The sequence below is a fragment of the Chelonia mydas genome, chromosome 6 (assembly GCF_015237465.2).
Source record: "Chelonia mydas isolate rCheMyd1 chromosome 6, rCheMyd1.pri.v2, whole genome shotgun sequence".
NCBI lineage: Eukaryota > Metazoa > Chordata > Testudines > Cheloniidae > Chelonia > Chelonia mydas.
Genome location: NC_051246.2, coordinates 49,431,243 through 49,445,934, shown reverse-complemented (window position 1 = coordinate 49,445,934; position 14,692 = coordinate 49,431,243). Strand labels below are relative to the sequence as shown.

Sequence of the window (14,692 nt, the reverse complement as noted above, 5' to 3'; positions counted from 1 at the left end):
CTTTAATTACAGATTATGTCACGTGATGAAACCTCCAGAAATACATCGAAACCAAAATTGACAACCCTATCAATGTTACTATCGCTTTATTGTTACTGTTGCATGTTACACAACTTCACTGATTGGCAGAGTAAGTCATTCAGTAACAAATATTGTCTAGTTTGATGTCTGAGTGCCTGCTCAGTATTATCAGTCTAAATTTTTCCTAGTGCCTGCCATTTCTATATCAGTGTTCTGACTGCAGTTAAAGTGGGCCCAGATTGGAACACTGAATATTAAATTATGTATATCATCCAAGTGAGGGGGTGCAGTTACAGCCTCTTGTCTGCAGCCTGTTAATGCCTTTTGATGGCTCTGTCACCCCAGGCCTTTAGGGATTTATTTTTACAAATGAGAGAAATCTTTAAGAACAATGAACAGGGGTGGTATTTGTTTAGGTTTAAATTAAAAACTCACCGGTTTCGAAAGCAGTCCACTTGTTTCATTATTTCATAATGGCATAACTTGTATCCGGACGATAAAGGTCCCTCTGGCCTTGTTCTTAGCCAGTCATGTGGAGAGTCTTTTGAGTTGTACTGTAACTAAACAAAAACAACAAGGAATTCAAGTGTCTTAGTCAGTTATGTCAAGACAATGAGAGAAAAGTGTGGTCTGGGCTCCAGCTTCTTCCCCCCCTCCACTCTCAGAAACTGCTGAATCTTAATTAAATAAACCCACAAACAACTGAACTGTTGTTTCAAATACTGCAGCTCAGTGTGAACAAAAGAGGACTTTGCAGAAATGTGAAAATTTCCTGAATGACATTTCCACACATCTTGGGTCTGGTTTTCAGAAGTGCTGAGTATCCAACACAGCAATTGAAGTTTACCAAATAGAGCTTACCTCCTGTTGGGGGAAAATAATGCTCCAGATTTCAAGGAATAAATGTGACTTTTGTTTCATATTACAGTAAATTAAATCCCTTCTAAAGGGGGAAACATCTTGATAGAAATCCAGTGGGTTAAAGTGGAAGCAAGCGATTCTATCCAGTTCAGTGAAGTGTGTTTCTTTTCAGTTAAATGAGATGTTTGTTGTACACTTCACTATGGGATCACAGAGCATTTCCCTTTCTGGGAATCTCTGCTTTTAAAGAAAAAAAAAATGATGGTGCACCTCATGTGGTTGCTGTTGCCCCTGCCGCTGACACAGGCTCAGTCACTATTCCAGTGCAGATAGTGCACACTCCCGTACCAGAGGGCCTGCCCAGTCCAGCAGTATGCTCACTACAGCACCATAGGCAGAAGCATTACTATTGAAATGGTACCTTTTTTGTTAATCATAAAGTTGGCTAATTTTGACAAAGGCCATGTGCAGAGCTAGCTCATTAAGCAGATTCCTCTGTTCGTGGTCTCATTACTTAGGCTTGTGGAAAAATTCTACTTTTACAGTAGACTACTGATAGAAATATGTAAGCCACAATAACCCCTAAGCATTGTTTGCCGAGCATGATGAATCACTAATACAGCAGAGGTCTGAAGCTGCCTTTGCTGTACTCATTTGGTACTGCCTGGAAAGAGGATGGTTTGGTGGCTGGACGGGGGAGGAATCAAGATACACCAGTCATTCCTCTACCCTGGGAATGGAGCAACACAACAGCCTTCTGCCATTCTGAGACTACAATAATGGCCACAGAACAGGTCTACTACCACTTTCTAACCTGGACTTGTAGTGTGGATTTCTCTCTTCTCTGCATCTATTACACAGAATGTAGCCTGGTTACGTAAGCTATGCACTGGACTAAGGATTTGTCTTTTCATGAAAACATTTTGTTTGTTCCCCATAGCTCTGAAATCAAGGGACATACCTTTATTTGCTTTAATGGAAAGATACTGTAAAGATCTTGACCTTTTTAGTGAGAACGTTGAGAACATCATCTGTGTAAGTGCTGCTTTTTGCTGCTTCTAGAGACTGCGTTTCAGACGGTTTTCAGTTGAAACAAATGAGAATGCACTTGTTGAGATTTAGCTTGACAAATCGTAGGAAAGAGCATATATTTTCTCTATACCTTATTATAATATGTGCTCTCAAAGATTTAAGTGGCTAATTTAAATCATAAGACTCTAGATTTTCTTTTCTCATCACAAATTGATAGGTCTGCAGATGCAGTTAAGGTTTTACAAGAGCAGATGAAATCTGATTTACCCATATTACAGTGTGTATTGGCATTGGTACTAGACCACCAACATCTTTTTAACAGAAACATTGGGAATAAAATGGACTTCAGGCCAACATTTTGTCTTTGAAATGAGGAGAGAAATGATTATTTACCCTATGCTGTCTTTTGATTTAGGACACATTTCTTTTATTGTCAATTTAGTTAATGTAGGCTGCCGAGGAAAGAAAATATCTCCCCCACAAAGGAACACAAGGGAATTAATAAACTGAGCATAAAACTCACTCAACTTTTCATCAGGTCTATGCTCTTTTGAATTAACCTTTCCCTTCACACTAGTGTATCTGCTATGCTGGGGTATCTGCTTTTTTTTTTTTTTTTAGGAAAAAGAACATTTTAATACACACTTTTGGAGCAGAACCCAATTCTTTTACCAATATAAGTGGTTGGTTGTAGTAGGAATAAAAACATTTGGCAAGCTGGTTGTAACAAAGGAACAGATAATTCTAGATGATTGGAATTTTCTTATGTTGAAGCAATTTTTTCCCCCACAGATCAGTTTTAATTTGGCTATCTGGCTTCATGAGGTTTTGTACATCTTTTAATAAAAGCAGAGATGCAAAGTCAGACGTTCATGGACATCAAATGGTTTTCCCTGGAAAGTATCAGATACAGAAACTAATAATAGCATTATACTGGTTCATAGATTATTCCAACCCCCCCCCCGCCCCAAAATCTATTACAATACTCCAGTGTTTCACAACAGGGACTAATTCTAATTTCATTGACACCGCCATAGATCAGGAGTAACTCATCTAAAGTTACTGGAGTTACACTAGTTCTACATGTGTATAAGTGAGAGGAGAATTGGGTCCCACATTTAAGTGTGTGTGGTGAGGGACCGGTGGCCACTGTGTGTGTGAGAGAGAAGGTTGGGCTGGGGGGAGTTGGGATTGAGTAGACAGGAAAAGGGAGAAATTGAAAGAGGGGAACTGAGAACCAGGAACTCCTGAGTTCTAACCCTAGCTCTGATACTGTTCCCTTTATAGCCTTTTCTAAGTCACTTAATTTCTGTAACAAAGTTTTCCCTTTGTTAAATGGGGATAATACCTTAGGAGTCTCCCTGAATACACAAGGGCACTCCTCCAGAGTATTGGTGAGATATAGTCCGGAGGTAAGGTTGCAGGAAGAGTCAGATAAAGCATGGTCTGGTGGAGTAATCTAATCTCAGTACTTGGCTAAAGAAGCAGGGAAAATGTACATAGATTAGAGACAGACCATTTCTTAGATGCCATTTTTTAGTATCCTCATTTGAAATCACTTAACAAAGTGATTAAAAGCTACAGTATATTAAAACAAATGTAGAGTTAACTGACCTATCTTTAAAAATCATTTATTGACGCCTGCCTAAAATTGGTGGTCTAAATCCAATACCTTTTCCTTTTATTTGAATGCTGAATTAGTTTCTTTCCCTAACTTTTTACTTTCTGCCTTGTAGCAGAAAAATGGCAGCTTTCATGCCATAAAGAAGTTTTACTTTTTTCTTAATTTTTTAACAGCTGTCCCTCCCCCGCTCCACACACACACAATTTCTAATGTTCACAGGTTTAGTTGTGAAAAAAAAAAAAGCTGGAGTGTTCATCAGTATTTTCAAAGAGCCAGGTTCTTTACACATGCTGAGCTGCATCTTTCTCCATGGTCCCATTGGGCTAGATTGTTACTTTAGGGACAGCCCTCAGCAAGGTATAGTTCAGAAGCTGTACCACCCCAAGAGTAACCCTTAGGGTATGTCTACACTGCAATTAAAAAAACCATGGCTGGCCCATGCCAGTTGACTCGGGCTTGCAGGGCTTGGGCTAGGGGGCTGTTTAATTGTGGTGTAGAGGCTGTGATGGGAGAGGGTCCTGGAACTCAGGCTGCAGCCTGAGCCTCAACATCTACACCACAATTAAACAGCCCCTTAGCCCAAGCCCAAGTCAGCTGGGATAGGCCAGCCACCGGTGTCTAATTGCAGTGTAGACATACTCTTAGGGCGCATCTACAATGCACCCTTCTTTCGGCAGTATGTAGTGTACATACACATACGGGTCCACCTAATATGGGTATAAATAATGTAGATGGTGAAGCATGGCTTAGGTGAGTAGATTAGACACACATGAAGGGTATGTGTATGTACCCGAATACATTACCCTATGTGGCTCTCTACTCGCCCCAGTCCTGTCTCTCTGTCTACACTGCTATTTGTACCAGGGTAGTGTCCTGCTGCCTCCTCGCAGCAGGAGCCTTTATCCGCTACAGGGAAGGCTCTGGCAGCTCTCTGCTGCTGGAGCAACTCTGGCAGTACTGAAAGGCTCTGGCAGCAAGGAGCTGCTACAGCTTTTCCCCCTACTTTCCTGCCAGAGCTTTTTGCTGACGTTTAGCTACGCACCGCAGTGTGGACGTGGTATGCTTTCCATTGAGGAGTGCAGCTACATGTATGCTACGCACCGCTGCCAGTGGTGTGTTGTGTAAATGTAGCCTTAGAGGCACGGTGATTCAGGCACAATTCTTACCCTGCTTCCTCCTTGCTATGGGTGGGGGAAGTGGCAGCAAAGAGAACCAAGTTACTGCCAGAAACATGAAAAGCAGTGGCATTGCTCCCCCTGTGACTCCTACACCATCCAATGCATTTGCTCCACACTCCCTAATCCATATGATTGAGCCTGGAGTGCTGAGCTCAGGCAGAGAGAGTGGCACTCAAGCACCACCTGGCAGAATAGGATGTGGGACACTTGGGACTTGATTCTGCTCCCACACTGGAGTAAATCAGGAGTAACTGTATTGAAGTCAATAGAGTGGCTCTAGTTAAACCTGTGGTAAATGCGTTCAGAATCAAGCCCTAGGTGGCCCTGTATATTGAGGTAACTATTGCCTCTCTCCATCTACCTGAGAAACGCTTTCCAGAAGAAAGGGCTAGAAAGACCAGCCACTCTAGTAGTTGATAGTTAATAACAGAGCACTGGAAATCTTCCCATTTAAGTTCTGACTTCTCTTTAAAAAAAAGTACCATTAATTTCTGTTATTCCATTTGATACATAACAATGTGAAATGGCTCTGAGTATATTATAAAGGGATCTCCAACACTCCTAGAAACACAGATCTACACTAAGTCATAAAGATGTATGTGCTTTAAATCTTCGGGAGGTCTGGTTTGGATCATACGAGTGAGGTTAACAAAGCTATATCTTCAGTGAGCAGCTGAAAGTGAAGTAAAACAGCCCCTGTGTGGTTGCAGCGGTTCATGATTTACAGAACTGAATTCACAGTGCTGCTCCTGCTGCTGAAAACGTACGTTCTCAACTGCTGTTTATTTTTAAATTAAAAAAAGCAGCTCTATATTCAGTTTACTTTATTGCTAGAGGGCAGGGAAATATAGGTAAAAGCCGTTAATCCCCAGCAGGCTGCTGGGCAGCCGAACAGTTAGGGATGACAAAAGTTAATTGGAAACATGAGCCGTTTAACAGAAAACATATTTGTGATAATTGAGAGAGTAAAGTCTCCAGAAGGGAAACTTTGCAAAGAAACACTTCAGAAGAGGAGAAGTGGCCACTGATAGGTGAGTAAGCCAGTGTGATTTTCAAGCTCTCTTGAACTTATTATTTAAGAAAAGCAAGTAACATTAAAAAAAACTAAATAAACAAGCGATTCATGCTCACTGAAGAAGGATTTGCAGTTACTGACACTAGCTCTTCTTACAGTTGGATGTAGTTATTAGATAAAAATGTATCACTTAGGTTCACTCCATGAATAAGGACACAATTGGTTTTATTTTTGCAGAATGGGATTGCCTCTGGTTTTAATGGATATCAGAATTTGAAACCACCATTCTGGAAATAACTTCACGGTTGTTGTTTTTTTTGTTTTGTTTTTTCCATGCAGTTTTTCTTTTTAAATACACTTGAGGTTTTTCTAAGAAATGAACTTGAACAGGAAGGATTTTTCTAAAAGCAGAGGGAAAGGCTTGGTCAGATAATAATGCAAATGTAATTGCTAATGAAGATGCAGTGTAGATCTACAGGAGTCTCTCAAACACAGCTGTCTTTTGCATGTTTAACTTCATTTATGTACATTGGTCAAACTGGACAGTCTTTACGTAAAAGAATAAATGGACACAAATCAGATGTCAAGAATTATAACATTCATAAACCAGTCGGAGAACACTTCAATCTCTCTGGTCACGCGATTACAGACATGAAAGTTGCTATATTACAACAAAAAAACTTAAAATCCAGACTCCAGGGAGAAACTGTTGAATTGGAATTCATTTGCAAATTTGATACAATTAACTTAGGCTTGAATAGAGACTGGGAGTGGTTAAGTCATTATGCAAGGTAACCTATTTCCCCTTGTTTTTTCCTACCCTCCCCCCCCCCCCAGACGTTCTTGTTAAACCCTGGGTTTGTGCTGGAAATGGCCCACCTTGATTATCATACACATTGTAAGGAGAGTGGTCACTTTAGATAAGCTATTACCAGCAGGAGAGTGGGTTTGTGTGGGGCAGGGGGGTGAGAAAACCTGGATTTGTGCTGGAAATGGCCCAACTTGATTATCATACACATTGTAAGGAGAGTGATCACTTTAGATAAGCTATTACCAGCAGGAGAGTGGAGTGGGAGGAGGTATTTTTTCATGCTTTGCGTGTATATAAAAAGATCTTCTACACTTTCCACAGTATGCATCCGATGAAGTGAGCTGTAGCTCACGAAAGCTTATGCTCAAATAAATTGGTTAGTCTCTAAGGTGCCACAAGTACTCCTTTTCTTTTTGCGAATACAGACTAACACGGCTGTCACTCTGAAACCTTCATTTAGGTGTGTTTGTAAAACTATGAATACATTTAAATTGCCATAGTGAGAGTTTGCTACTTTACTGAGGGGAGAAAAAAATCAGAAGTCTTATTTTGTTTAGTGACACTGCTGTAGTTTGTAATACAACTTGTATTGTAATACAATGAGAAATCTCTCTTTCTTTCCTAATAGTAGTAGTCTAAAACACCAGCCCTTTTACCGTGGAAAGGAATTGCATTAGTCAGAGCTGTTTTAATACCAGGTACTACTGTTTTTGTTTGTTTTTCCCAGAGCCAGCAGACAGTACAGCCTCCCAGTCCACGGGAATGAATGAAAATGTACCATCTTCAGTTCAAAGCAGCAGCAGTACAAATGCTGTTAGTTGCAATAACTCATCAGCCATACCCCAGCCCAGCTCTGCCATTAAACCCTGGCGCAGCAAGTCCCTTAGTGCGAAGCACACAGCCACGTCTTCCATGTTATCTGTAAAGCAGCCAATTCCAGAGTCTCCAAAACCACCTTCAGAAATGGTCAAAGCAAGTCCCAATGGTCAAAAATCCATGCTTGAGAAATTAAAACTCTTCAATAGCAAAGGAGGCTCCAAAGCAGGAGGAACATCCCTTGAGTGCTCAGGGTCTCGGGACACTAGCTGTGAAAGACTAGAGGCACTTCCCAGCTTTGAGGAAAGTGAAGAGATAGATGCTGTAAATCGAAATATGAACAACCCAGGACCAACATCCAGTAGCCCCAAAATTGCACTGAAGGGCATTGCACAAAGAACTTTTAGCCGGGCACTGACTAATAAGAAAAGTTCCCCAAAAGGTAATGAGAAAGAGAAGCAGAAAGAGAAGGAAAAGGATAAAAGCAAAGACATTGCAAAAAGGATATCCGTAACGGAGAAGCAGGAGATGAAAGAGGAGCCAAAAGAAGAACAGACAGCACCAGCTACAACAGAGATGCCAAAAAAGTCCTCCAAGATTGCAAGCTTTATCCCTAAAGGAGGAAAGCTGAATAGTGCCAAGAAGGAGGCCTCTGCCTCTTCGCACAGTGGCATACCAAAACCAGGAATGAAAAACACCACAGGGAAATCCTCAAGTGCCCCAACTTCTGCAAAGGAAGGTGAGAGAAGCCGCAGTGGGAAACCTGGCTCAGGGCTCTCTCATCAGAAGACCCAACTAGACAGCAGGAATTCCAGTTCCACTTCAAGTTTAGCCTCCTCAGAAGGAAAAGGGATAGGAGGGGTGTCTGCTCTTAACAGTAGCAGCAGCACCCAAGCTGTCAATGGGCTAGTGAGTACCACACAGACGACCGGAAGCAATACTGTGAGTGTTCAGCTACCTCATCCACAACAGCAATACAACCACCCGAACACTGCCACAGTAGCTCCTTTCATGTACAGGTAGGGTGTTTTGAACCTGAAATTTTTATCTACTTATGATATGGGTACTTGGAGGCAGGGGGAGAAAAACTGTACAGCAGTTGCATTGGTGCTGACAGTTCTTTTTAAAAAGTGACATAATTTATCAGGTTACTGTTAAAACCCAACAGTCATCGCTGAGATAGTTATAGTTCCCAACAGTTAATAAGTAAATGATTGCTGCCTCAGACACCGTGTTTGGTTAACGCTGACTTTATGATACTGACGTATTAATAGTATGTATACAGTGTGTGTGCTTTAGATGTAATGTTTATATGGTTCAGCTGTGGCAGTCTTAGCCTGTGGTGGGTAGAGTGGAGCTGCAATGTAGCACTGGGAGCTTCTATAGGCATTGTGCCTTTGGCGGGTATGATGTCTGCAAGGCTCTGTCTAAAACGTCCAACTGTTGGAGACACCAGTTCAGCTCCACTGGAGTTTGTGCCCTGTTCGGCGCCCTCGTGTAGATAGTCCAGCTGCTGCTTTGGTCGTTTTTAACATTGTGTTGATTAGACTGGCTTTTATATGTCATCGTGTTAAAGATGGTTGCAGGAGTTGGTGGCCCCTCTACACCGGTGCTCGTGATGTTGCTAACAGTAGTGAAGCTAGCTCAGTGTTTGCAATGCTGAGATATGTTTAGAAAATGTCCGTAGTGGAGATGAGGCCTAGGAGTGAAGGAAGAGCATGGCTGCAGCTCGATCCTTGGTTAGGGTCAAGCATTCATTTCCCCATGAGTGGGTTTTGCTCCGTTGGTAGGTGTTGACTCAGGGGAGCTGGGCCATAGCCCTGCTTCATCCATAGATCTGTAGCAAAGGTGCATGGAACGGTCCTTGCACTCGGGGAAGCAAAAGGATTGATAGTGTGCTTGGCCCCTATATGGGAACATAAAGTGGGATCCTTGTGCCTTCTGCCCCCTCCCCTTGGGCACCTGCCCATTGCTGGGCACAGTCAGGCCAATACAGTTTTTTCTGCATTGTACAGGATATTTGTAAAAAGCTGTGCGTGCTTTCTGCTGTGCCAGCACATGAAAATGAGCCACCTAGGCTGACCAGATAGCAAGTGTGAAAAATCAGGACGGGGGTGGGGGGGTAATAGACGCCTATATAAGCAAAATATAGGGGGGAGGGATAGCTCAGTGGTTTGAGCCTGCTAAACCCAGGGTTGTGAGTTCAATCCTTGAGGGGTCATTTAGGGATTGGGGTAAAAAATGGGGATTGGTCCTGCTTTGAGCAGGGGGTTGGACTAGACGACCTCCTGAGGTCCCTTCCAACCCTGATATTCTATGAAAAGCCAAAAATATTGGGACTGTCCCTATAAAATCAGGATATCTGGTCACTCTAGAGCCACCTGTGAGTGATTAACCTGATTAAAATACATATTAATATTTCATTCTTCTTGGTGCCACTATTAAAACACATATTAAAATTTCTGGATTCACCCTGCTCCAAAACCCACTATTTTCAAATCTTCACCAGTGCAGCATCTTACGTTTGCCTGATGGCGAGCTGGACCAAGCCTGCTGTTTGTTTATAAACCCATTAGGGGTGCAGCTCTCTCTTTTGAGCTGGAGCGTGCCAGTGCAGTTCTTAGAATTATAATGCGGTAGATAAAGATTGAAAAGACCTCTGTGTTTGAGCCTGTCCCCCAACATAGGACATAACATATGTTAAACTGATTTGCATAATAGCCAAAAGGCTCATTATGTATATATACACACACACTTTTGAAAAAATGGGCACAAAATTAAAAAACATTTTGAGCTGGCCTCTCAAATACCCTCCCAGTATCCATGATCAGCTCTCGGTTGTGACATTTCGTACCCCCACGAACATGCAAGGGTGAGTTAGGCATTGGATTGGTGTCTGTTTATGACTATAATGTCCTGATGAAAAAGCTAAAATAAAATCCAGTGTAATAACTGACTTGGAGCTGATCTCCATTCAGTGTTTTCAGTACCAGTATCATCTGAAGCATGAAAGCAGCTGAGCTGCTAACCGTACAATTTTTATAACTCTAATAACAGATTGGTAGTCTCAAGGTAATATTTATTTGACCTTTCAAAAGAATGCAAAACAAACTGTACAACTCTGCCAGAAAAACTGCTGCAGACTTGAAAAAAAATCATATTTACTTGCCCAGCCAGAAGTCAAAGTGAAAGGTCAAAATGTATTATCTTGTTTTCTTGAAAAATGAAGAGGAAAAGTAAATCCATGCTTAATAAAAAGGGATTCAATCACTAATAGTGTGTAACTATTTGGAAGACCTGAAGAATATAATGTGTAGCATCATTTTAAAGTTTATGTTCCAAACTTTAAACTCTGCCTTAGACTGTTATTGTTATTTATTCATATTACCATAGTGCCTAGGAGCCCCAGCCATGGACCCAGACCTCACTGTGCTAGGAGCTGTACAGATGCAGATCAAAATGATGGTCTCTGCCCCAAAGAGCCAGTATGTGCTAGACACAGCTATAGGGGACTCCCAAAGGAGCTAGTGTATCTTCTTGATCTTGGGATCCTGCCCTCCAGGGTGGGATGTCAGCAGCAGGGTTTGAATCTGGCACATCGGGATGTTAATGCATGGGTCTCTACTGCATGAATTCAAAGATCCAGCTCTGTTACCTAAGTCTACGTTAGGCTCATCAACCTGTATTTGTGGCCCAGCCAGCACGAGAAGGGGACAGACTGCTACACTGAGATGTTACAAGAGAGGCCTCAGGTTTGTTCTAAACTATCTCAGTAGGCGATAGCTGTAAGGGGGCAGTTCACTATTTGGGAATCACCGGAGAGCAGGAACAATCTAGCCATCCCCTCCCCCTGTTCACAACCCCTACACAAGGAGCTGAGAAGCAGATAATCTGTTGTAAATATACTTCTCCTCCTGTTTTTTTTAAACTGCAAACAGAGAAATTACCCTCTTGTATGTTTCCACATGGTCTTTTAGCTGAGATCAAGAGCAGTATCAGTAACATACCTTCGGTGTCCTCCTATCTAGGAACTCTTTCTTGCACTTAAAGGGGGCTGCACTTCTAACTGCTAACTGCTGTGGTCCTCTGATCCAAAACACAGTGTAACCAGTAAAATGAAGTGATCACAGATTTATGCTAATACATAACTGAAAAGCAGATTCTTAGAAAATCACCTTCCACTGAATAATCTCATGTCCAAAGTTCTTCTTGCAGTCAATTGTTATTGTTTTATTTTACCTATTTGTTTATTTTTAAAAAAGAGCTGGTGGCATTGCTAGTTAACAGACGGAATTCTGCACAGGTGTGAAGAACTGTCACTTATAAACTCTATTGTTAAGGAAGATCAGGGTTTCAGCCCAGTGTGTGCTGCTGAAAATCTGAAATGTCTTAGTGTCTGGGGGTCTGTGAAGTCTACAATTTGACTATGAATATTTCATTTTTTTTTTTTACAGTTCAGTGCCTGTTTCCGTTTCTAGGACATAGCTCAACATGGGACTAATGAATTATGTAAAGTCAGTCTGCTAGTGTATTCTAGAGAAAAGGACACAGTGGATGATGGCGGGTGCAGTTTTATCAATGTTACACGTGATATATTTTTGGTGGTGAGTGACTGCATATCTCTATTTGTGTTGCCTTTAAGATCACAGACAGACAATGAAGGGAATGTAACAGCTGAGTCCAGCATGGGAGGGGTGAGCATGGATACTGCTCTTTATACTAAAACTGGACAGCCTGGTCTCGAAGACCTTTCAGGTAGGTCCTGGAAGATGTTTAGGTAACTAATTGTGTGAATTGTATATAATGAATGAGACTGGGCTAAATGAAGTTTGCTTCTCCTCTCTTTAGGGGGCAATTTAATATATGTGGTTATTCCTAATGCCTTGTTTTTGATGAGTTCTAATATTTGGTCCTTCAGAAACAGAAACTGGGTAAAGATCAGATTTTGGACACCAGGGGCTTAGTTCTACAAGATACTGAGCATTGAAATCATTGGGAATTGAGGGTAATTAATACCTTGCTTTAGCACCTTGCAGCAGACATTCAGCGTCTTGCCAGATTAGACTAAAATATTCCTCAAGAACCCCTAAGGAACTATGTACCTGATATGTTTTCCATTTTTTAATATATCAGACTTCAGAGACTGTGGATTAGATAAAGTCATTCCTTTGGCATTTTGCATTAGTTTATAACTTTGGGGAAATCCCAACATTGTCACATTCCGTCTGAATAATTTGAGAAGTAGTGTACTTTAGCTTCAACTCATGTATGCATTTCCCAGATTTAAAACAATAGGTTAACAAGCTATTTCTTGTTTTGAAAGTTTGGAGTTTTGGCAATTTCTCATTCACCATAAAATCATCTCTCTACAGCATTCATCAATTTGATGACTAAATTAATGGGAACACTCCCATTGCTGCAGTGAGAAATATAAAACCAATTTTAATTTACTGTGTCTATTGAATAAGAAGTGTGCTGAAATTGATTGCGATTAAGATGCTATGGGTTGTAAAGTAATTTCATGTGTTGTGTGTATTCTAAAATTCCTGCCACTGCCAGGAATAGCTGATAATTAACAATACATGTTCACCAAGTGACTTTTAGCAACAACATTGCAGTACAAATGTGAGTTGTGCTTGTAAATCTTTGATGTGTTTCCACCCTCCATCCTTCTTTCTGTTTTTAGAGAACTGTGTGTCTTTGTTTATAAACTAAGTATGTCTTTAACATGTCTCACAGTTGAGGTATCACTATAGAGTTCTTTATCTAGTTATTTTGTGCATTCTCCAGTCTAATGTGAGCTTTGGAACTGATCCTTTTGCTTGGGAAGTCATGTGGCTATAAGCTTCACAATTGGATTAATTTCATATTTCAATTTCATATTTCATATTAATTTCATTATATATTCTGCCTTTGCCACGTTTATACCTGCATGCATGCATGCATGCTGGCCACAGAACCAAGAGGAAGAGTCATTGGGGAAGAGGAGAGCAGCAGGAGTACACGTATGCACATATCTGCATATATAATTTATATGTAAATGCATGAAATATTAAACAGACAAACAAATGGCATTAGGGACATAGTCCTTGTGAACATTCCTGCAGTGATACATAAATATAGGAGGCAGTGCATTGTTGGTTAGAATAGGGGGAACAAGCATTGGGCTTCCTGAGTTTTCTCAATAGTGCCTCTTAATCCGTGTGTTATCTTAGGCAATCCTCCCAAACTCTGTATATTATTTCCATTTTACAAATGGGTAAAATGAAATATATATCTCATTTGGTAATGTGGTAATAATATCTAGTTTACAGAGGGTTTTCAGAGCCCTTAATTGAAGATAATATTTAATTTCAAATATTATTATTTTATTATATGTGTTAGTTTAAGATCCAACAGTACACAACAGTAGGACAATCTCTATATCAAACAGTATGGATCCAAAGAAGAAATTGTTTAAAGCCAAAGTCAACAGATAGTGGTATTCAATCAAGGAGCATTAATGGAGAACAGACAAAACAGTTCCTCAACTCCAAAAGAGAGGAAAATTTTAAGAAATAAATAAGTCTTTTATGTCTCTTGTTTTGTTCATTCATGCATGTAACAAACATTGATGCTAATGAGTTACATGTGTGTGTGGAGAGGGAAGAGTGTGTATATATATATGGAGAAATGGAAGTAAACAGTTCACAGACAATATACAGAATATTCATGAAGAGAAAAATCTTGTAAAGAAGGTGATTAACGTCTTAAGTGTAGTCTAATTGGATATTTTCAATGAAAGTCAATATAATGTCTTCTAAAGAGCTTAAAACTGATGTCTGAATATGACTTTCTCTTTGGAAAAACATTGTCACAATTTAGTTTTGTGAGTCTCAAAGCAAACAACTTTAATTGCTTTTACCTCATCTAAGCCTCTTGTCTGTGTTCTTAATAGCTTATCTAGAACTTGCCTTCATAGTTACAAAAGAAATAATCTGTGGAAAGAGCAGATATCAGCCATAGTCCTAGAAATATTATTTTTAAATGTTCTTTAGTGTTGCAATAATTTGCAGACTAATGAGTGTATAAAAATGTTTACATCCCAGAGACTCTATGGCTTAGAGAATTGAGCTCTATTAAGTTTCTATTTCCAATCTTATCAGGTCAGTAGTGATGAAGCCATAACTATCTGATGGTTAGGTGGCCTATGTGAAATGCATTATTGGTATCAATCTGGTTCCCAGAGAGCGTCCACATCATGGAAAAACATCACTAACATGGACAATAATTGGCCCCTTCTTATCTATCTCAGAAAGGCCAAGGGCTGGATGAACATGAAATTACTTTCTTTT

The 14,692-nt window shown here is 40.5% G+C and overlaps 1 protein-coding gene and 1 long non-coding RNA gene across 12 annotated transcripts in view; one reads left to right on the top strand and one right to left on the bottom strand.

Annotated features, from left to right (window-relative positions):
- Window positions 1-14,692, top strand: part of NAV2 (neuron navigator 2) — a 649,830-nt gene that overhangs the window by 500,683 nt on the left and 134,455 nt on the right. For all 10 annotated transcript variants that reach the window (XM_043547852.1, XM_043547853.1, XM_037899955.2 and 7 more), the window contains 2 exons: window positions 7,270-8,377; window positions 12,001-12,113. In XM_043547852.1, the coding sequence (XP_043403787.1) occupies window positions 7,270-8,377; window positions 12,001-12,113 (1,221 nt within the window). The remainder of the gene's footprint in view (window positions 1-7,269; window positions 8,378-12,000; window positions 12,114-14,692) is intronic.
- The window catches only part of LOC122466105, a 62,419-nt gene that overhangs the window by 2,428 nt on the left and 45,299 nt on the right, over window positions 1-14,692 (bottom strand). For both annotated transcript variants that reach the window (XR_006291369.1, XR_006291368.1), the window contains one exon: window positions 457-581. This is a non-coding gene — a long non-coding RNA (uncharacterized LOC122466105). The remainder of the gene's footprint in view (window positions 1-456; window positions 582-14,692) is intronic.